The sequence below is a fragment of the Anser cygnoides genome, chromosome 3 (genome assembly GCF_040182565.1).
Source record: "Anser cygnoides isolate HZ-2024a breed goose chromosome 3, Taihu_goose_T2T_genome, whole genome shotgun sequence".
NCBI classification, from domain to species: domain Eukaryota; kingdom Metazoa; phylum Chordata; class Aves; order Anseriformes; family Anatidae; genus Anser; species Anser cygnoides.
Genome location: NC_089875.1, coordinates 72,384,080 through 72,407,672, shown reverse-complemented (window position 1 = coordinate 72,407,672; position 23,593 = coordinate 72,384,080). Strand labels below are relative to the sequence as shown.

The 23,593-nt window shown below is 41.8% G+C and overlaps 1 protein-coding gene across 7 annotated transcripts in view; it reads right to left on the bottom strand.

Annotated features, from left to right (window-relative positions):
* The window catches only part of FYN (FYN proto-oncogene, Src family tyrosine kinase), a 133,558-nt gene that overhangs the window by 20,710 nt on the left and 89,255 nt on the right, over positions 1 to 23,593 (bottom strand). For 5 of the 7 annotated variants that reach the window (XM_066994412.1, XM_066994410.1, XM_066994411.1 and 2 more), the window contains 6 exons: positions 17,722 to 17,979; positions 17,033 to 17,129; positions 13,441 to 13,539; positions 12,076 to 12,179; positions 7,634 to 7,783; positions 4,362 to 4,526 (listed from right to left, as the gene is read on the bottom strand). In XM_066994412.1, the coding sequence (XP_066850513.1) occupies positions 4,362 to 4,526; positions 7,634 to 7,783; positions 12,076 to 12,179; positions 13,441 to 13,539; positions 17,033 to 17,129; positions 17,722 to 17,968 (862 nt within the window). In that variant the 5' untranslated portion in view covers positions 17,969 to 17,979. Of the gene's footprint in view, positions 1 to 3,729; positions 3,886 to 4,361; positions 4,527 to 7,633; positions 7,784 to 12,075; positions 12,180 to 13,440; positions 13,540 to 17,032; positions 17,130 to 17,721; positions 17,980 to 23,593 lie in introns of all 7 variants that reach the window. The other 2 variants (XM_066994414.1, XM_066994415.1) reach the window with 2 other exon arrangements.

Below are 23,593 nucleotides of genomic sequence, written 5' to 3'. Positions count from 1 at the left end.
TCTTTATGTATTTCCCTGCTAATAAGTAATGACTCCAGACAACAACGCAGCTCCAGTCACAGATTTTGGATAACAGAACTGGTTAAACCCAGAACTTTCCATTTGCAAGACATTTTGACATTTTGTTTTTCTTCTGAGTCAGAGGAAAAAAATATATAAGAAAAATTCCCAAGGAACAAATTCGGAATCGATTTCATTTCACAAACATGGGCCTGTCTCCAGAACGAAATGTGTCTTTTCCCTTCCCCTCCTCGCCCCTGGAAGCCCGGCAGCTGCTGGCTGAAAATGAGGAGGTTCCTGCCCACCTCACCTTGTTCTCTGCTTGTGGTTAGGACTGACATGGTCCACCGTCACGATCTACCAACCCTCACAGTGGGGCAGAGGGGCTGAGGATGTGCCAGCGCTGCTCCTGAGGGGCTGGGGCATCCTTGTGCCTGCACCGGCCCCAGGATGGGGAGAGCCAAAAGGGCCCTGGGGTGCTGGGGTGCAGGGAAAGGAAAGGCAGGCACCTGGCTCTGGACCCCAAAAGCCTGCACGAGGACCTGGGGAGAGCCGGGGAAGGCTGACTCAGGGCTTCCCACAAGAGGTGGGGTGGCACTTGGGAATTTGCAAGGAGGGCAGGGAGGACCGGAAAGGAAAAAATAAACAGCTACCTACGTTAACAAGCTTCTCTGGGGCGCAGGGGAAGGGAAAGCGCAGAAAATGAAAGCGGGCAGAAATATCACTTCCCTAGTGCCTTCTGGTTGTCCCCGGGGCAGGTTTCCCAGAACCCTGCTTCAGAGGCTGGGCTGCCGTGGAGCTGAGTGGGAGCCCTGAGCTACCAGCAGCCTGCAGCGAGGGCTGAAGCCACCAGCCCTGGAAGCGCAGGATCCCCAGCAGCTTGCTCTGTGAGCTGGCAGAAGTCCAGACGAAAACATCTCAGCTGTGTGTTTTCATACAGCGTTGTGGAGTTGTCAGACACACACAGAACTACGGGTGTTCAGAAAAATTCTTGACTGTCTTTACCGATAAATTCACTGCTATGGTCCTACAGTAAAGAGGAGCCAAATGCAATGGAAGCAATGGTAAATGCTTTTTTTTTTTTTAAAGTTACTTTTAAAATAACTAAAAAAATATTTTTTATGCAGCTACAAGCAGTCCACGCTCTCCCCATCGTCTCTCTGTAGAGCACTCATTGACTGTAGAGTGCAGCCGTGCCATTCTTCTGATTGAGATCCCAAAGATCCCATACAGTGTGTGATCTGTTGACAGGGAGCTGCGTTTTAACAAGGTGGGAGAGCAATACTGTGTGACTTCAGATGTAAATTGTATCGGGAAAAATCTACGCTGCTGCACATGAGCATGAAAATAGCAGAAGACCTACAAAGTACGTTGAAGATTGAGGCTCAAATCTAGCTTCTATAAATTAAGGTGTCAACAAAAAGGGTAACGCCTAGTATGTATTTGTGAGAAGCACATTGACAATCAGTTACCGTGGCTCAGCCACTGTGCAGGAACTGGCTAAGCCAAAATAACTTCACTGTGAGCTTTTGCAGCCTGCCAGGGCATAAATGAAGTGGGTCGCTTTTTGTGTGAGCAGTCAGCTCCCAGCTGCCATCTCGCCTCGTCCGGGGCAGGGGAGAAGCGGTGGGGGAGCCACTGCGAATGCTGCCTGTTGCTTCCAGGACTGCTCATGCAGCTACAGGCTGTTTGAGGAGGGCTTGAGGTGTATATTAGCCAGAAGTGTGCAGTGTGAGTTTGGTTTCCGCTGCGCCTTGGTTTTCTTCTGCCAGCTCAGTGCCAGGTGCTGTGACCACTGCTGGTGCTGCAGTAATGTCCCGAGCACCTACGGCAGGCTCCTGAGCTCTTGGTTTCACCCAGTTCTCCAACGCACAGCCGAAGCAGGGCTCCACTTCAGTGGCACTAACGTGCAAGCTGGGAAGGATGCAGCTTCTAATGGATGCCCTTCTAATTTCAAGCAGAGTGGCCAAAACCTCTTGGGATGGGTGAAAGGGAGCGTGTCCCATATAGAGCCACTGAGACACGGACCCGCAGAGCGCTTTGGTCCCAGTCACTCGCAGAAGGACCACCAGTTATACAAACTGGGGCAGAACCCGAGCCTCACGGACACCAGGGTTTTTGTCACTGACATTAATAAACTAGGATTTTTCCTGTGGTTAAAAAAAGAAAATCAGACAAAAAGGTTAACTTATTCTCTCATCCAGATTTCAACCGAATTGTTAAATTTTCTTGTTGTGTTTTGGTATTTTTATACCTCATGGATAATTAAATAACTTTCATTAGTGGAGCCCTCCTTCTGAACTCCTCCTGCAGGTAGTTAGTTACTACTTAATGTCTTTTTTATTCTTTTTTTACTGTGTTAATCTATTCCAATTTGGTAACGCTTCAGGGCTATTAACATTTTTACTTTACATTAGGAAAAATAATGTCACAATTGTAATAATATTTTCTCCACTTCTGACAGGTATTTGGTACTGGCACCTGGCACTTTATTTCCCATAGCTGATTTTTTTTTTAAATTGCATTTGCTACTTTAGCTTATTGTAACAGTTTAAGATCCATGGCACAAAAAGCTGACCACTAACTATTAACATCAACTTGAAACTCTCACGTGCATTCAAGATGGAAAACAAGAAGGTGAAACTGCAGTTATATAGGGATGCTAATATAAAACGCAGTTTGTTTTTATCTTTCTTTTTTTTTGGTAATAGCTCAAACACATTCTACAAATTTCAGAGACTTGCTGCCATGCTCCTTGCTGTAGTCTTTCAACGGAAAACAGCTGCAAGAGCCCAGGAGAACCCACTGGTTATTTTGGTTTTACATTCTTTGTGTTGCTGCAACAAAAAGAACGACCAAAGCACTCCACCAAATGACTATGAAGTAAAGAAACAACATATGGTGATTCTTTATTTGAATCAGACATTTTAAAGAGGCTACACAGAATGCAGTTTGGCACCAAAATTGAGCCCACCTCTTATTAAATGGCCACTACATTGTGTTTCAATGCTATGGCTATTCTAAGATTTATATATATTTTTAATTGCTATTGTTCTGTAGTCATTAAAAGAATGAGGCCCATAGAAAGGGAGTAGTAAGTAAAGCTAGCAAGTGGGCAGAAAACAATGTCAGTGGATTTGGAAAATGTCAGTATTTCTGGACTTCAAAGTGTGGGTTCAGCTGGGCTGGGCAAGTCTTGACTCTATTGTCCCTGGTCTCCATATTGAGTTACAGGATTCTGCTGCAGATACAAATTTCAAAACAGAATTAATGAAGTGGATGCATGGGAAAGCTAGCTTGACAATATTAGCTTGCTGATACTTTGTTTTAAGTCTGGGGGAGGGGATGGAAGCATTTTCAGGGTCTGACCCCACCAGTGCTAAAGCAAATGAGGAAAGAAAAATGTCTGTTTAACAGGTTAATTTCTGGTTAGCCATTCTGCTTTAAAAGTTTAGCATCATTTCTATTTTAAAATCTGACAACTGTGTAGTCACTCAAATAAACTCAATGCAATTAATGAAGTTGAAAGCCCTAAACTCTCGTATCAGTGTGTGTAAATGAAACTAAGTTTCCATAGGGATTACTGTATGTATGTCTGTTTGAGGTGACATAGACTAACATTTTGTATTATTCTGATCTTTTAGCTTTAAGATCTCTACTTGAAATGCTCATTTCAGCCAAGAGGGCCTTAAAAGATCCATCCAAAGCAAAATATATTCTCTGCCTTACCACGCCACACTTCAGCGAAACAGCCCTGACCAAGCTTCTGTTCCAGAAATAATGAATCACGTGCAACTTCCCATGCATCTTTAGCCAATCCAACAGTTTGTGGGGTATTATTCGTAGCAATCACAGTTAAGTTAAAACACAAACCATCAGCTTTCTCTATAGGAGAGGAAATTAATAAAAAAAACACACTTATAATCCAAAATTATGCATGCATTGAGAAAGATGGAAGGTGACTTGTATTTCAGTGCTGCATTAAAGTTCATTTGCAAACACTGATTTTTGGATACTGAAGGTAAAGACTTTTTTTATTAGCTTGCAGAAAAAGGCTCACTGGTATAATTAACAGATTGCTATGTGAGCTGTGATTTATTATTAAAATGGTGGTAATTTGTCATAATTGAAGCCTTCCAAGGAAACATGAAATTTCAGTTTTCTTTTGCCATCAATTACAGTAAAAGTTGAAGATTAAATTAAATAATTCCAGGGTCAAAGATGTGGTTCCAAAGGTATTTCTCCTAACAATTCGAGCTTTGCTCTTTTTTTCTTGTGGGTCACGATGTCCTACATTTTCACCTTCCATCTTGCAATCCCCACACAGAGAGCTATTTTAGAATAATTATTTTGCTCCATACCCATCCATACTTCCCCAAACTGCCCATTTCCCAGTCTCTTGATCAACTGTAGGGATTCTCGTGGAATTTCCCAGACATCTTTGGTTTTGACAGACAGATCAGTAAGCCTTGGCATTCCTTTATGACAGGGGACTACTAAGCGGCAGCAAAGACCTGCAGCTCTCTCTGATGGAGCCAGAAGTGAAGCCAACAGCAAAGAAGAGGAAAGAAAAAAAAGTGTGACATGAAACAAAAACAGTAAGCATAAAAACAATGCTACTCACAACAGCTGTTAGTTGCATACCACAAAGCATCCTGGAAGATTAGAAATTGAACACTGAAACATATTCATCTGAGACAGAACAGGAAATATTTTAGTTTCTGCTTCCACCGCCTGCAATTGAAGGTGACCATCAATGGTTTCTCTTGTGGACTCAGGATTTCCCTTCTCCCACAAAGCTGCATTAAGATAACTTCATAAGTAACTGGTATAGTATAGTACAGTATAACTTTTAAAAAATTGTCAGTAATTCACAAGCTGATTTGTTCCTGAACTAAGTAAAAGAAACATAGGGAAGATTCAGTTTTTCTGAGAATCACAGTGATGAAAATTAGGCAGAGCTTTTGCAATTTTTTTGATGTGACCTCTGAAAAGGTATTTTTTATACCCTGTTCTGTGAAAATGTATTTTTCTGGGTATCCTCTAGCAGTCTTTTTCTTGCACTATTTTTAAAACAGACCTTTATTAGTACATGAAGCCAGTCCTGCATCATTTGGGGCAGATTCATTACACTTATCTCTTGCAAAGCTTCACAGAAGACTGAACTGTGACAAAAGTCACAAAATATTTTAGCCAGAGTAAAAACAATGGTTTTTATATATATATATATTTACATACATGTTGTGTAATGTACTATGCAGCACAAAGTAGACTATGATACAAAGCTTGCAGAGCAGCTTGCATCTTAAAACAGGGGCAGTAGAGCAGGACAAGGTGGGGAACTGCTACTGTTTTTTAGTCTCAAATACAATCCTTATTCTGCTGAGAAAGATTTCTTTCTGGGAAGGTGTTTCAGCATCACAGGGTGGGCAAGCACCAAAGTTCCTGCAACACCACACTCTACCTCCTCAGCACAGCTGTTATGAGGTGGTGGGTCAGTCCCCAGAGACACCCTGACATGAACGTTGGGCTTCCTGTAGCAAGACAGCAAAGTCCACAAAACAGGGGAAGATTGGTCAGTTGGCACATCTTATTCCAAGATAATTGCAATAGGAATATCAGGGTAGGGACTACTCCAAATACGGACAGTATCTGGAAAGCTTCCTTATAGTTTGGATAGCTGCAGAGAAGAACTAGAGGTTTTCAAGACCTCCTTGTCTTCTTTAATTGAAACAACAACAACAACCCAACAACTTGGCATGCTGGTGCTCCTGTAAGCCTGGGCTGCACGCACCAGAACAATACTTATTCTTGACAGACTTGCTGTTAGGGAATGGTGAATGGTGCTCCGACTCCAAGCGCGCTGTTAGTGGACTTCAGCCTGATGTCAGGACACCCTGTGGGTCTCAATATTTTTGGCCTGGAAATCTCATCTGTGAAGCAGGTAATTATATCCAGGTAATATCCAGGTAATATCCAGGTAAGCAGGGGCTGGGATAAGTCTGGATAACAGGGGTACTCGGCAATGTGATGGGAGTGCAGCGTAGGGATACCTGGGCTGTGCCTGTGCAAAGCTACACTTGGTACTTTCAACTCCTGACCCAGGACTGGACAGCGATGGGATGAAGGCTGGAGGCACTGACCTATGGACACTGCAGTGGTTCTTCAGGAACCATGCTGATCTTTACAGAGCCATTTGGGCATTGCTGAGTTCTTTCCAGAAGTAAATCTAGTTAGTCACAAACCTATCTCCCTGAATCCAGAGTGCTGAGCAGGTAGTTAGAGGCAGTGCTTATGTTTTGAGTCATTTGGGGCTGGGCTTAGGTTACCTGGGCATGGGAGACTGCAGGTGAAACCTCTGTGGGATGGGTCTGCACCATGCACTCCTGAGCTACCCTGCCTGGATCTCACCAATCGTGTCTCTGTGTTGCAAGGAAATGACTTTTTCCATATTTGTCCAGAGATACATGTGTCTCTGCATCTGTGCATGGGATATACGCAACCCAAATATTTTGACCACAGATAACTAAAAGTTGATATATACCAGTTGATATAAGGAGTTTGAAAATTATCATGCTTAGATGTGAGTTTCTATACATTATTTAGCTTAGTTTAATGCAGAGTCACCAGAAACAGCTAGAAATTCTCCCAGGCAGCATACACCCACGAGAAACTGGGCGGAGAAGACAGCCAGATGTCTAGTATGAATAGCATAAGAATACAGCAGACAGAATACAAAGAATACGGAAAAAAACACCCCACAAAGAAGTTGATTTCCCAGTAAAATTTATGAAAAGTTTTTGAGCAGCGAGCATTTGGGGTCACTTGCTAATATTACGAAAAGCTAAAGTGAGGAAAAAATAAAAAGAATAATTTAAAATTCAAACTTCTGCTTTGAAAATGCCCATGCTGAGAAGCATGGCAATCTTCTACATAAAAACCAGTGGTCTTATGCAGAGGTCTGGGGTTTTTTTAGTTGTAACTATTGTATACCAGTCCCCAGTGACAGCAGGATGCACTTTTGGGTTGAATAGTTCATGTTACATTTTAATCACAGGAATTTAGAAAGAAAAAAAAAAAGAGCCTGGTGGGTGGACACAGTATGCATAAAGAAACACCCACCTTGCTGTATTTATTTTTAAAATTAGACCAATTAAAATTTAAATGTAAATACTCTGCACAATGAACACAAACTCAATGGGAAAAATTGAGTCAGGTAATATACGCAAACCTTTTGGTCATTGCTTTAAGTGACTGAATTCCACAATGCAATTCCCTATTTGCTTTATTAGGAATACTGTGCTGCAAAAGGTACGTATTAGCACTCGCTTATGCAGAGGGAATTCAGATGTGCTAGTCAAATTGAGTAATTCTGTTTGCTTAGAAAAGGGAGAGCAGGCAAAGCCTTTACCTCAGTAGAGTGCTAGCTTTTAAAAGCTCAGACACTGTATGCTGTGAACAGCACTCAAAGCCATTTATAACTGTAATGGGAAAGGGATAATGGAAGATGCATTACAACAAGCAAGAGACATAGCTCAAATGACTCTTTAGGGCATCTTACACATCCGTCAGCTCAGCAGTAAACACTTGCTTTAAAGTACTTAAGAGTGCTACCTATTATCTGAAAAGTTACCTGAATAATGCTGAACCAGCTGCTGAAGAGTTTCAAATTGTGCCCGAGTTGTGATATAATATCCACCATTGTCAAGTTTGCGAATCTTATAATGCTTGACATGATCTCCTTTCATATCATCCCAGTCACGAATAGACAGGGAATAGGCACCTGTTCCAAGAAAAGGAGAAAGAAAAAATTGTAAGTGGCTTTTAGACACAAATTTTCATTTGCTGGTCACTTGTTATAAAGTGAAATAGAAATTGCTTCAAAAATACCTATTGTATCTTGAAAATAACAAGAGAATCTAACACATTAAAGTAGGTTATCACAGAAATTTTAGTGTTCACACCGTGTCTCTTTCATACTTTTCTGGAAAGAAATCAGGATGTCTATGTAAATGAAAACTCAGATTTTAACATTTAGTGCTTCAGGTTATTAAATTAACTTTTCCCATTTTAAGTGCCAGGTCACATTGCAAATACTCTACTTTAGGTAAATGCCAGTAGGTGGTAAATGTCAAGATTTTCATAGGAAGCACTGGAAATAATGACTTTACATACAGGTAGTGTTGTCACCCAGATGGACCCCAAGCTTCTTTACAAACACTGAGCAAACAAATTAGCATACTTTGTACGTCACAGTCCTGGGAAGGTTGTACTCTGCTAATACTACACACCAGAAGACCTGCAGGAATTGCACATTTCACTTCACAAATCCGTGCTGGAACTCTAGAGCTTACTGATGGGATTCAGATGCAGTTGCCCCCAAACACAGGGGTTAAGGGCCATGTGAGACGCCTCAAGACATTCTGCTTGGCAGCAGTTTTCCCACAGGCTGGGCCACCAACATGGGGACCTACACATTCGGGCGTCTTAATTTGAAGCACAGTCCTATTCGAGATACAGTGACACCGATCTGTTGGTTCTACATAGATTCAAAGATGAAGCCGTATTTTACAGCACAATGCAGTTTTCTGAGCAAAAACATGGCCGTCTCAAAGGCAGTGAAGTCATGTCTTCACTCGGGGCTTAGATGGATATTGTGTTTATTCAAAGATAATTCAGGCATTAGAAGAAAAATACAAGGGTAACTGGCAGCTGCAGAGATGTCAGAAAGGTCCTCCTTCTGGAGTCCAGGCTGCTTGCGCTGGTAACCATTTCAGCTAAGAACAGGGAAGGAAAACCACCAGCAGACAATTTTGGATACTCTGAAAGGTAGAATGATTCCTACAGTCTGATGGCGCTGACTACTGATGATCCAAATCACAGTACTTTTCAACACACACGACAGATTCACATCCTCCAGAATCATCTCCAGCTAAATGAAATAGTTTAAAAAACCCCACAGTTACATGGTTGAGATTCCTGATATAAAATGTCTTTCTTGGACGTCTCCCCAGGAGGATGTTTTACGGGACTCTAAAATTTATCTGACTGTGTTATACTGCAACAGGTCACACTGGTAAATGGCTCACCACTGAGTGGAGCAGCAGTGGAGAACAAAACTTCTCCACCCTGACTCCCTGACACCAAGGACTTCTCAAATTCCCTGTTGTTTATCCTCTAAATAGGAGGAACAGAGCCAGCACTTACACACATGATTCTCTTTTATGTGAATGGCAGACACCCTCAGAGAAGTGACAGGGTTTTTATTTCTAAGTGTAGAAAAATACTGTTTGTTTAGGTTATTTTTCTGAGGAGATTCTCCCACTAAGTAAGCACATCTCTCTAAGCTAGGAGTTCAAAGCTTTTGGGGAATTTGCAAGCTAATTTTGTGCATGCCTTGTACCAGCACTGCTGGTTGTACACTGTCTGCCTACTTTCAAATTTTTCCAGGCAGGGTTTTCCACCTCTGCATTTGTGAGTTTTGATCCACAAACACAGCAGCAGCTGTATTTTCTTTAGTCACACTCCCTGCCTATCTGGTCACTATTTCAGATTCTTTAGGAAAATGTAAACAATCTCTGGCTCCAGGTCTGCAATCAGATCTGCGCGGGTGGCCCTTCGTGGACCCCCGATGACCTCAGATCAAGTTGCAGGACTGGAGCTTTAGTTCAAATCTGGACAAAAACAAGAACCAAGATGGATTTTATTATTCATTTATTTAGGCTGTTGATTATTTAGACTACTCATTATTATCTGCTGATAGATTGAAATATAAAAGATACACATAATAAAAATTTGGGTAGAAATATGGCATTACAATATATCATTCTAATGAATTTTTTAAAAAACGAACCTAAAACCAGACAGCATTGGAGGGTGGAGATTGAAACCAGGTGAAGGATTATCCAGACAAGAGCTGATGAAGTACCTTGGTAGTGAGGCATTGAAAGAAATGAAAAGCCAGCTCTGACTGATTTATTTTGGAAGTAAGGAGAGAAGGCGACCATGATCAAGGGAGGTTAAATTCATGCTGAAGTCATCCATGATGATACTTTTAACATGATCTTGATTAATTTTATTATTGTTATTATTTAAAGCAGACCGGACAATTCTAGGTCACCAAACAATTCCTGCCTCAAGCCCAAGATGACTAGCTGGGGCAAGGCACTTTGAGAAGGCTTAGTGGATAATGCACCATGCAGTCCTCCCAGCTGATTTTTCCTTTCCCATGAACAACAAACTCCCTTTTTTGTCTTCTGAGAACATATTTACACACCACAAAGATGAGAAGGGACACAGGCATTTCTGACAAAAAAACATGCATGTTTTGTTTTTGCCAATGGCTGTGATGCAAACTCAGCCTGAAGATGCAGGAAGCCTTAAGCCTTAATATAGAGAAATTCAGCTTGCAGCTATAAACCCCACCATGATGGATGGATTGCTCCATTTTCCCCAATTACAAGAAGCTCTAGTAAAAAACCTGACTTACTTAGCTACGTAAACAGTCCTGCAAAACATATCCCCTATCACTGTGTAAAGAAGGTCAGAACAGACTAAACTGATAACAGGGTTTAGAGAAACAATGTTGTGTTTGTTTTTAGGATCCAAGCATGCTTGTATTAGAGAGTTCTTAAACTCGGCAGAGTGGAAAGAAGCCTGCCTGCTTCTCACATACACAGCAACAACTGCTGGTGAAAATGGACAGGTGGAGGCTATTTGCAGAAAAAGAGCAAGTCTGGGCACATCTTGGTCCTTGTGAGTGTCTCACTGCAAGATAAAGGATGATGAAGCTGCGGGGTGGCAAGACGGGAAATCAGCTGTCTGAAACAACAGCATGTTGAGGCGGACTTTGTATCATTAATGGTCCTCTGAGGTCGGTACAGTGAAGGAGGATTCCTGTGACTGCAGTAGGCAAAATTCTAAAACTGACAAATTCAGGAGGCAGAATGCAGCACCTGAAGGTAGCTCAGACAGAGAAGGGAGAAGTGGTGCTTCTTTAAGTCCTTATTCCAGCCATGACTCCAACCACTTTGCATGCTAACACGAGCTGACAGAGTGTACTCTGATCAAAGCACTGACAACTCAGTGCTTTAATTACATGAACCATCATTAGACTTCAGAACTTAATTCCAGTGACTTCCCAGAGCTATTGTTTCAGATTGCTGGTTAGTTGAGAAATGGCCAAGTTTGTTTTCAGTTAGTTGCATGTTTTCTCCTCAACAGCTGTATGAGTTAGAAAGATCTTTCCATACATACGAAGCTTTGAAGAAGATGTTGACAGGCCTCACGAACTAAATGTAGAAGCAATGATAGCACCCAACGGGAAAACTGGAATGCCTCCAGTATTTTTACAGGGGAGGAGGAGAATACATCCTTCCACTTGATTTCAACAGAATGTATACAGCTGAATACTTTCTGAATGTATTCATTATAAGTACTTTAAAGTTTTCTCATTGTTAGTCTATGAATTTAAAACTATTTTTTCCCCAGGGATCCAGCATTTCAGAGAGGAAAGACAAAAAAACAAACCAACCCTAACCTTCCCAAAATAATAATCAGCATCTTCCTCCCCCACAAACTTCTTCTTACATCTTGCGGCCAAGAAGATCCAGATATTCTGCTTGTTCTGAAGGAAGCAGTAATTTTCCCCCAACTACACTGCAGATTCCCGGCACCTACTCCCAGTAAGCTAGCCAGCTCTGTCTCTGTCAGCCCCACAGTACTGTTCTGAGGGGCCCGACTCCACCCAGCTCCACTGCAGTGGTGCTAACCTCAACACATTCAGAGAGACAGCACAATGTTCAGAGTGTGGCAGCAGAGCAGAGCACCCTGCCTGAGCACGACTTGAACTGCAGATGCCACGGGCTGAGCTTGGCATGGGTTGCACTTGGGTTGTTCTCTGCTTCAGACACTCACTCCATAACTCAGGGTGTTCCATCTAATTCCCTAGCACACACACATGCAACACGACACTTTTCTCTGCCTTCATAGCACTGAAAACAGTATTTTACAAACTTAGCGTGATTTTTTCTCACGTCTTCTCATTTGTAGTCAGAAAAGCTTTGGCCAGCATACCTTTGGTAGTTTCACTTTCCCGGATCAGGAAGGTACCTCTTGGGTTTCCAAACGACAACAGCTGCCTCTCAGCATCTTTTCGGCCAAGTTTGCCAAAGTACCACCTTAAGGAAACATCAGAAACAGTAAGAAAAATGCTATGTAGGATTACTGGATAGTGCCACAGAGCTCAGACATGGTAGACAATTTGTGAAAACTACGATTAGTCAAGTATATTCAACCACTATTGTCATACTATGTCTCTTTTATTGTGGCATGGAAGTAATGTGACAGATCTGTGAAGCAGATATTGTATATTTTGTACTGTAACCTGTGCATTAAGCTTATAATCAGTAGACGCTGAGAATGCTTGTTTGGTGTCTCACAGAAAAGGCCAGATTTGAACAAACTGTAAGCAAGACTTGGAATGGGAAGGAGTAGGCAAGAAAGAGGGCAGAAAAATGCACTGCTGCTGAAAAGCAGTGTTTTTACAGATATTTCAATAAACTATATATTTGACTTATATAGCGACAGATTAGTATTCAACATTTTTTGCTCCGGCACAGCTATGAAACCTCAGTAGAAGGACCAGATGCAACCACTTTACTGTGGTTTTATAAAGCTTTTATAATTTCAATACCTTTTTCTTTCCGGCAGCAATTAATATATATTTTTTGATTTCACAAGCAATCAAGACAGAGCCATTCCAGATGATGTCTGTGTCCTTATAACTGAGTTATCAGAAAAATGCCAATGAACTACAGCAAAATGTAAACTAAGGTACAAACTGTAGTAGCTCAACAGTAGAGTCCATGGCCTTTTGCAGAGCTGATTCAGAAAATGTACAGATGCCCACAAGCCATGCTTTGTGGCACTGCCATGCTCTACCTGCTCAGACACATAAGCTACTCCAATGTAACTCAGACACTGGAAATAACATGGATACACACATCACTCCATTCTTTGCATAGATATGTCCTCATTATGCGTCCTGTTCTACGCTTTGTAGGTATAGGTAGGTATATGTTGATCCAATGTGCCCCGTTTCTGAGATGGTTTGCACACTAATTGACTCCAAACATTTTTGCAAATCGTTTCAGGAAACGTAAGGGCGTCTTTTGCTTAAAGCTTGAAATTATCTGACACTCGAATAAAGGAAGCAGACCAGTGTTCCTTTACGTTTTCTTCCTATGTTTTGACATTGAAAAAGCACTGAGCTTGTGCTGCTTTTGTTACTAATTACCTAATTATTTATCAGTGCAGTCAAGAATTGAAATAAAAATAATGTGAGCCATTTGAAAAATCACTGCAATCAATCAAAACAAACTCCTCAAATCTTCTTCTAATACAGCACTAATGGGTCTTTACAGTGAAAAGAAAACATACTCCTCTGCTTGGATGGAATCGACTGGAGCCACATAATTACTGGGAATGTAACCAGTTTCGCCTGTTGTCAAGGACCGGGCCTCCCACCAGTCTCCTTCCCTGCAGGAAAAGATGTGAGGAAAAGTGAGAGAGAGACACAGCTGTACAGACAGTGCTCTTACTGCTAACAGCACCTGCAACGTGTGTGGCAGGAATTCACAGCAGCATTCACTCTGTGTCATGGGTGTACTTCTGAGAAAGCTGTTTGCATCTCAGCCACGATAATCTACATATTTCTTTGCATCCGTTATTACTTCAGTAATTATTAGGAACGTAGCCTTCCAAATGGAGCGTAATGGCATAAACAGGCGTAACAACCCAGTGAAATCAGGTTTGGTTACGGCTGAATTTGGACTGAAATATTGAAAACTGTCTCCATAGCAATTATTCTAATACAGACCCTTGAGAGAGCTTATAGGAGAATGGCAAAATTGAACACACTCAGATCCACTGCTAATTTTAACACGACATTCAGACTTCCACAAGCATTATCCATCTGAAACCCCAAGTCAATAAAAAGCCACCTATCAACACAGAGTTTTAAGTTGCCCTTAAAGATCACACTTCATCCTCTAGGTTACCTCTCCTGGCCACCTGGAGGAGATACCTTAAATAGCAAAGGACTTTGCTGCATTATTAAATACTTAAAAGAAACACATTTTTCTACAGTCTTTAAATATGAAAAAAGAAACACATTTTTCTACAATATTTAAATATGAAGGAGTCCATGCAGGACCACCTTATGGCAGTGCTCCACAGGCTCAGCATCAATTTTTGTCATACACGTGTACAGTGGGACATGGTATCGTCCTTTAGACAGTGCATGTTGCTGCATACAACTCACAGCTTTAACAAACATTTATCAGGATGCAATGATTTGGGATTTAGCAATTTGTATTTGGTTCTCAGTACCAAATTCCCTGATATGTAACTCCTACTGGTCCTAACAAGCATTCTTTTTTTCTACTTCTGGACTGCTTAGAAAATTCTTGGATTCCCTCTCTGAAAAAAAAGAAAAGAAAAGAAAAAGATTTGTTCACTAAATTATGCTATTACTAATAAACGCTATTATCAAACGTGGCCAGAAAATTCAGAAAATCCTGCCTCTTCAATAAGCAATCAGTTAAAGAAAGTATATTGTCTGGACTATTACAAACAGGCAGGAAAGGTTGTGTGAGGGTGAGCTCTCTTATTTTAAATTTTCAACTCCACTTTCTTTTACAGCTAGAAAGAATACAGAAAACAACTAGAAAACAGCTGTGACGAATCAAAAAAAAAAATGTTTCCAATCCTACAGCTCAAAAACTGAAGAACAACTAGCTTTTCTAGATGCTGGCAGCTGTCACTATTTTAATACACGTTACATGTATATTAGTATGTCAGACAAATGACCCTGTTTATGTCCCTAACTTTACCAACTGAAGTGCTAAAACTACCCCCATATGCCTCTGCAGATGATTTCTGAGAGATTATGCCATGCCATGGTTGATAAATAGTCCAGCTCCTTGATGGCTGTCATGAACAGCCAGCAGAATTGTACCATGATCACCGGTTCCCATTTATTCTCCCTACTGCACAGACAGTCCACTAGATGGAGGTATCTCATCGCACCTAGGGAGGGAAAAAAAGACGTGCCCTAGATCTTAACATCAGGAAAACCCCCCTCTGCTTTGAGAGAGACGCCTGAATCTCTCAAAGCTCTGCCAGAAAGGAGGAAGAACACAGCAGACACCCACCTGATGAGCCTAAGTTAGGAGGAGGCTAGTCGGTGCAGCTAGCCAGGGCATGCAGGAGTGGCCGTGGGGATGGTGGGGTGTTTCTGAGCTCTGAAGTCTGCTCTGAACCGCCCCAGAAACGACCACTTCTGACATCAAACGGCAGGGATGCCCTCTGTGTGCCATTTCAGGTGGTGCTGACCTGAACTTTTCACCCAAAGCGCAAATCAAATTTCATTCATTCAGAGATAAGAAAAACCCGACCCTCTCAAAAAATTCCCGAAAAACTGGTCTAGTGCACTTTTGTACTTCCTTGTTGCGAGCAGCAGTGGCAAACTCCAAAAAATGGTCTGCTTTCATGTCATTTCTGATATAAGTGAAGAGACAAAACATTCTCACAGAAAAGCTGCTCCCTGGAGATTCCCAGCCTGGCTGTCAGTTCTCCAGGAGCGTGGTTAGGTCCAGTGTTTATAAGCAGAGCTGGCTGCAATGGGAACTGAGCATCTGTAATCCTACAGGAAAGTCACTGAATGATTTTTTTTTTTTTCTCTTAAAAACCCTTCCTCCTGGCAGTAATTACCTGCATTAAAATGCCTGCACCACAACCACCCACAATCTCTCTGTCCCACCGACTCTGAGTATCATTGCTCGGCATGTCTGTGTGAGCACCCTCTGATTTCATCAGCTGGCACGTGTAAGGAATTCACAATGCATGCAATTTCTACTTATTTCAGGTTACAACATAATAAAGTTGGGAAAGCAGCAGGCAACATGAAAAAAAAAGGATAATACTTTTAAAAAGTTTTTTTTTTTTCCAAGTGGTAATTTAGAAGCAGAGAGGTCTTTAAAGTGCTGCTCCCTCTACTAGTTGTAACTGAAGTTTCTGTGCTTTCATCTACATCAAAGGTCTTCAGCTCCATGGCTTCATGAAATATTCCCCAGAATTACCTGATTATTTTTTTTCCCCACTTTAATTCACATTGAGTCAGCTCCAAGCCTGGAGTTGTTCTATTAAAATTAACAGGAGCTGCACCAGGGATGAATTTTCTTCACTGTCACATAGTATAAGAAACAAAGATGAGAGCAATATTACAAAGCCTCTTAAAGCTACATACTTGCTTGTTAACCCATTTTTACTTGTACATGGTACGTAGCCTTCAACTTTATGTTTTGAGCCAGGAATTAAAAGATGTTCTGATATAGGTCAGTAGCACAGTAACTTTAGATGTTATTTTAAATTGCTAGTTTTTTTTCCTCTGGACAGTTAATAAAATTAATTTTAAGTTGATGGCTTCCAGGATGAAAGTGTGGTTTTTATATGAAATGCAATTGTACAGTGATGTGTTTTCACTTAACTTACTAGCAAGTTCAGATTGTATCACCTACCTTTAAAACAAAAAGAACTGTCACTTCTAAGCGTATGTTGACATGCAAGTCTGTGCAAGTTCTCTTGTGAATTGGTTTTTAGCTTGTTCTTGTGTAGAGATACTTGCAGCAGATTGCAGAAAGTGCTAGTATAAATCTTGCAGAACTTCTGTGGCTTCTGGTAAAGCACAGAGCTGGTACTCTCAGGTCTGAATGTGAGTTTACTGTGAAACGTAAGCAGTGAATCACACAATCTAATGCTTACTTTTGAAGTAAAGCTGCATGTGGTTGAGTTGTTGTTTTTCTATAATAAACACTTGAAAGGCAAAGACAAGTAAACAAGTAGAGTAAAAGCCCTACATATATTGAATATCCAACATTATATTTTACTAATAACATAAGCAGACAAATATAATTGTCACTGTTACAAGTTTAAAAATATTAAAAAGCATATTCCCAAGCCTAAAACTTACGAGCTGTTAAGTATTTGAAATTTTTCTCCTTTGTGAAAACTTAAGTCATCTTCTGTTCTTGCTTCATAGTCATAAAGCGCCACAAAAAGAGTTACACCTAAAGAAGAAGATAGGTGAGTTACACTCCATCACCAAAAACGGAAGAAAAATGAGCTTCAAGAGAGCAGGTGGCTAAGCTTAATGTAAGCCATTCCAGTTGCTGGGGAGAAAAATAAACTGAAGTCTCCTGCTTTAGCCTCCTACTAATCCTTGTGCTTTTGTGCAGCTAGTGGGCACACCACCTCCTTCAGATTTTAGGATTCATCAGTCCTCTTGGTTTGGCACCCACACACAAAGCAGGGATACCAAGTAGGCAAGGTGTTTTTGAAGAGAGAGTTGAGACATACCCACACCAAATATTTCCTGTTAACCACCTGAGGTGCCTCAGACCACACCTTCCATTCCCTGGTAGAGGGATGAGGTGGTCAGTTGGCCAAGCTTTTTATGTAACTTCTCATCTCCCAAGCAAACTAGCATCTGCAAGTTTGCAAAGGCAGGGCTGAGGACCCAGCTCCACCCCAACTTCAATTCTTTGCACTAATTGATGAGGTTGCATTTACACAAAAGAGCATGCCAAGACAGCTGCGACCCCAGTGAAATAACGTGATTGATGCCCAACGAGTGCACTGAAACAAGACTTTGAAAGTCACCTGTTCCTCCTCTTGTACGCAGCGTCCCTGTATGAGAGGAGGAGTTGACTCCACCAAACACCGTCAGTCCTTGGCCTCCTGTGGCATGGAAGTTGTTGTAGTTTGGAATTGAAGTCACACCGAAGCTCGGATAGTGCTGTGGCGTGGGATCTGTGCCATAGCGGTAGCCTGAACTTTGCGTTAAACTCCCATCCCTCTCATCAGTCAGTTTTGTTGCTTCTTTGTCCTTACATTGCACACAGCCCATTATCTAAAATCCTGCGGGAGAAAGGAAAAGAGAACCGTTCATAGATTTATGATCACCATCTCTCTCTCGAACCCGCATATGATGAGGATCAAACTAAGTTCACTGCTCAAAAGCTAGTTATTTATTTATTTATTTTGGAAAAAAAAAATCGAAACACTGACAACCTGTTTGAAAATAAACAGCAACGGGTTGGAAAAGCTCACATCAAATTCTTCCTCACGGTGGTTTCCCACCAGGGCTGAGAAGGTCCCACCTGTTCTTACAGCAGCCTCAGCTCAAAGGCTGAAAATTGCTTGCTTGCAGGTGGGTAGGAGGAAGAAATCTCCCTCACTCACCCTTTGCCAGGAGAGCACAACTGCCAGGCAAAGACACAGTCAAAAAATACTGATGGAGGTTTTCAGGTCAGGCTCCAAAACAGAGAGCAAGGCACTTAACTCGCTGTTCGTTTCTGACATTGCCAAGCATGCAAGAGCTCCTGTTGACTTCATGTAAAGGCAATACGGCCTTTTTGCATTGCTGGAGCTCTGCGTGACAGACAGAAAAGCAGATACAATGAGCTGATAATTATCACAGCACAGGAAAGTAGGAGGGAACTCATCAGATAGCAGATGTAAAACAAAAGGAAGTGCTCCTTTATGCTATGCCGAACTGAACGGTAAGGCATCTTGATACCGGATGCTGGGGTAGCCAAAAGCATAAATGATCTAAGAAAGCAGAGAAAGTCATGGAGGAATTAATGCGTTAAATGCAGATGGTCTCAAAGCCCAGGTTCCTGACTTGTAGAAACTGAGAAGGTTCACTTTGGAGAAGTTTTCTCTAAGTTTTCTAATTCTCATAACCTCATGTTCACCATCCCCCAGGGGCACTGCAAGGGCCTGGAGGGTTGATCTCTTGTAATTTTATCTGCAGACCAGTTAAGAGCCTAATTCTGTGTGAAGAAGCTCAGTCTGTAGAGGGAGACAGAGGGTGAGCCACCACATTCAGGCACAGCCCTCTGTCAGGTCAGCTCTGTTACCTGCTGCTATTTTTCCTCTAGGAGCTCCAGCACCGTAGGATTCACGTGCTGCTGCTACCAAACGCTTTGCTTGTGACCCAAGCTGAATCTTGGCACAAAACCAAAGTTTCTGAAGTCACGCATGATGTATCCAGGGAATCAGATACCTGTCTGGATGGACCCTTAATCCAAACAGCTATGGTGCCATGTAACCTGGCACACAGGCACTGTGCTCTAGACACTCAGGCTGCAAGAAAGAGCAGTGACAACAGAGAAATATTTTTTTAAAAATTGAATTGCTGGACATACTTTCTCCAGAATATATACATAGGCAGGGAGAAAATGCACAGCTCAGGTAAAAAAAAAAAAAAAAAGAAAAGAAAAACACATTTTCCCCCCCTTATTTCTTTTCACATTTCAGCCAATATCCATCACTTAGAGTAAATAAGAAGCATATCCTTTTTCAAATATCCTTGTTTTTCTGTAGCTGCCAGGCTGGCTATTTTGTATGCCTTACCCCAACATCAACACAGGAAATTAGCTTTGACAAACTCCTGGGATTCAGAAAAAGCGTATTTCTCTGCTGCTAATGGTTGAAAAACATGCGGTAGCTCCCTGTTAGTCTGTGACAGTTCACAGACACCTAGACACCTGCTCTGTAAGTCTAACCAGCCTAATTAGAAAAACCTTCTGTTGAAGGGTGTTTTCCACAATTTGAAGATACCATCAGCTATTCTGCAAGCCTGTTCTGAAAAACAATTTCCATTTTAATGTATTTCCCTGAGCCATATTGCCTGCAGTTAGCACACATCCACCGTCTCCTGCTCTTAGCTTAACTTGAAGGTGCTCTTCTTGCATTTCTCCATTTCTTCAGCACTTCTCATTCACTCAGCAGCGTGCCCACACCAAAACTTTTGTGCTGGGGCTGGAGGTGTGGGATACTGTGCCGGAGCTCGAGGTTGTCCATTTCTGGGACTGTCAGGGACCTCAGAGGATCCCACAGGGACTGTGATGGGTACAGAGGTGCCCAAGCCAGCTCGCACAGATTAGTAGACTAGTTTGGCTTGGAAGGGACCTTAAAGACCATCTAGCTCCAACCCCCTGCCATGGGCAGGGACACCTCCCACCAGAGCAGGTTGCCCAGAGCCCCATCCAACTTGGCCTTGAACACCTCCAGGGATGGGGCATCCACAGCTTCTCTGGGCAAGAAAGATGGGAAGCCCAGCGCAGCACATCGGGTCGGAGGGGTGGCTCGGGGACTTGCTGCTTGGACCCGTGCACAGAAAGCAAGGCCCAGGCAGCAGAGCAAATGCTGCCACACGGGGTGACACCATGGGGGAATCCCCGATCAGGAGGCTCAGATGGGGAAGAGCGAGCCATTGCTGGCCCATACATTCATTCACTTCAAACCAGTGAAGTGATAATGCAGGCTTTACTATTTAATGCAGAATCTCAGCAGCCTTTTTGTTGCCTCGAAACCTTACCTCCCTGTGAAACTCTAGTGCCTCCTCCCCTTCCCTCTCCCAGCTCTGTTTCTCCTCTTATTTGTTCCCATGTGTTTTCACTGGAAAAAAAAAAAGTAGAAAAGAAAGCAAAAGAATGAAAGTAAAAGAAAGAGATGGGAAACACGAAGTCTAGAACAGTACAGGAGAAAGAGATTTTCTTGTGGCTGCTGCTTTTGCAGACATGAAAAAAAAATATATGAGAGAATTCTTGTTCAGCTAGCCCTATTGCTCATTTGCAAACTTTCAGCTGAGCAGGGGAAAAACCCTCCACTGAAATCTGGGAAGATTTCACATATCAAGTCATGAGGGCTGTCAGGACATTTAATTTACTAATTTTAGTCAGATGGTGAGGAAAAAGTCAAAACTAAAATCTGCTGCAAAAATAAAATCCTTCAGTGCATTAATTCTGAAGAAAGTGAATAAACCAGGAGATGGTACACGTATGTACCAGCAGTCTCAGAATAATAATGGTTTGGGGGGGTTATTGTTATAAGGAATGATATGAATAGAAAACCACTGAATTATCAGTGCCTTGGTATTTTTTTTCTCCCTTTATATTTTGCTGCAATGGCAGCACACAGGGAAGGAAAATTTGATGCAAAGTCGGTGACTGACAGAAAGGGTTTTTTCTTTCTGTTGCCCCTTTCCAGTCTGTCACCGTGTCCAGACAATCCAAGCATGAAGACTACTTGATTGTAGTCTCTTGTAAAATGTGACAGAGGGTGTTACATGCATGCATCTTTTTGAGCCAAGTCCTTGGAAGTTGTTTACTCCTGGCTGAAAGAAGCCAGCTAGCTAGGTTGTGTCGGGGGAGTTTAAATGTGAGAGAATACATGCATGCATGTGCACGCTTCAAGCAATTTCAGCTAACTCAGGGTTTTCCTAGACAATAAATATAACCTCCATTCAGCATCAGCCTTTGTATCAATGAATGGATTCCAAAACCCAATCTCCTTCAGTATCACAGAGCAGGCATTTCAAATCCTAAAGTCTCCTCACCCTGCATGTCAGCACTTGGAGCTCTGTAAGGCTGGAGTTATTCAGCCAGCTCTGAGATCACCAAAAAAACAAAATCTGGAGCTGTTTTACACTGAATTCTCTGGAGACGAGCACACAGTGTTGTTCAACCAACATGCTGTGCAACTTACGGTAAAGGAACAAGATTTTATTCCATTTCCATTAGAAAAGGCAGCATTTCTCAGATGCTCGAGTTATGGGGTCATGCAGCATTATCATAATTTGCCACTGGAACTGCTAAAAGGTATGTAACTAGCCTAATTAAAATTAACTTTTCTTATGCAAATGTATTGATTTTGTTTGTTTTAAAGATGCATTTTTAAGGGCAATATAAAATGTGTTTTCATTAAAATACAAAACATTTACATGGTTTTTGAGAATTCCTCAGAGACAAGTGAAAATACCCACTATTTGTCTCCTTTCTTGACCTTGTTACATTTCTTGGACTCTAACATTTACATTGCAAGTAATCCAACATCAGTTCAACCAGAAGAGTAGTTTCCACCCACATGGGTTTATTTGACAAATTTATTTGTCATGCCATTATTTGACAAAGATATAAAATTAATTTCATCACTACTAATTATTTTATATAATAATAGCTCCTTAATTATGTTTGGTGCTGTTGCCTGCTTGGTAATCAAAGCCTAAGGAAGGTCCAAGAGTACTAGTAAGAAAAAGCCTGGTTTTCGTACTTCTACTTTAAAAGGAAAAGCTCCAACATGTAATATTTGAAAAGTAAAAAGTATTGATAAACCATGGCCTACTCTAGCTTCTGCAGCTGTAAACCATCAAGAGATGGATGGGAAGATAACCGGTGTAAATTCATTGCTTCGCAGCATCAGAAGTTTTTCCAAAAGATTTTGCAACTAGAGGCTGAAAATACTGAATTTTCCCAAACCTGCTTTTCCAAAACATGCTTTTTTTTGAATATTCTAGGAGAAAGTGGGTTCTTGAAATGCTTGAGGGACGTACACAGGGAGATGCAGGGAAACATCCCACTGTTCTGCACACTCCCACCCATGCCATGGTCTCCTTGGCGTCCCTTGCCTGGGGATGGAGATCACCCCAGGGGAGAGAGCTTCGATCGGCAGGAAAGATGGGGAGTGAGTGCAGAGCCCACAGGGCTTTGTTCCTCTTCCTCTGCACAGCTTTCTGTGGAAGGAAATCTGATTGTGCATTTTCATGACAACTTCTTTCAAGTAAGTGAGAGATATGAAAGAGAAAGACTGGATGAATGGTAACTGTCAACTGTCTTTTTCTGACCAAACCTTACAAATCTTGACTGGAAAGCACCAGCAGGAAAGCCAAATTAAAGAACAGTCATGTTGAAAGGGAATCAGAAGAACAAAATCCTTGGCTTTTATTCAGCCTCTGTGGTGAATGTGTTTGCTAATCAAACCAAGGCTTGCATCCAGCATGGCAGTGAAGAAAAACATCCTCTAAGGGATATCTTCTTGGTGTTTTATGTTTTGCTGAAAGCAGCACAGAATTATCAGTCTGTGACATCAAATAAGCCAAATTTCATGAGTTACAGTAGGATTTAATATTCAAAATGCCACATTCTGGGTTATCGTGAAGATGAAGAAGAGCGGAAAAGGCTTTCCAAGAATAAGAACTACAAGAACTGTAAAAAGAGATTTCAGCTTTCTGTGGAAATGCCTCCTGCAGGCCAGATAGAGGGAATAATCAACACATAAATTTATCCTGAAATTGAAACATCTTACTTTTCACGTCACCATTAGTAGCTCCCCGGAGAGAAACCGATGGAATAAGTATTCTGAAACATAAGCCTGAGACACGTTAAAAAATCCGATTTTCAGGAAACTCTTGCTCACCCACTTTGACTATTACAAGCCATAGGAAGGCATCCCAAGATGGGCAACAAACGGGCACTTAAAACTAGTCCTACATAGACTGGGAATTCTCACGGAGCCTGCTAACTGACCTCTCGTTGACTTACATGTACGCTGATAGTAGCACGTTGAATTTCCAGAATCCAGTCTGGGCCTGTTTCAAAAGCAACACATGGAATATCTCAAAGAAACCGGTCAGGGAGTACCGGACCCTGGCAGACCTGTTAGAGGACTGCCTCCAGCTTGACCAGGG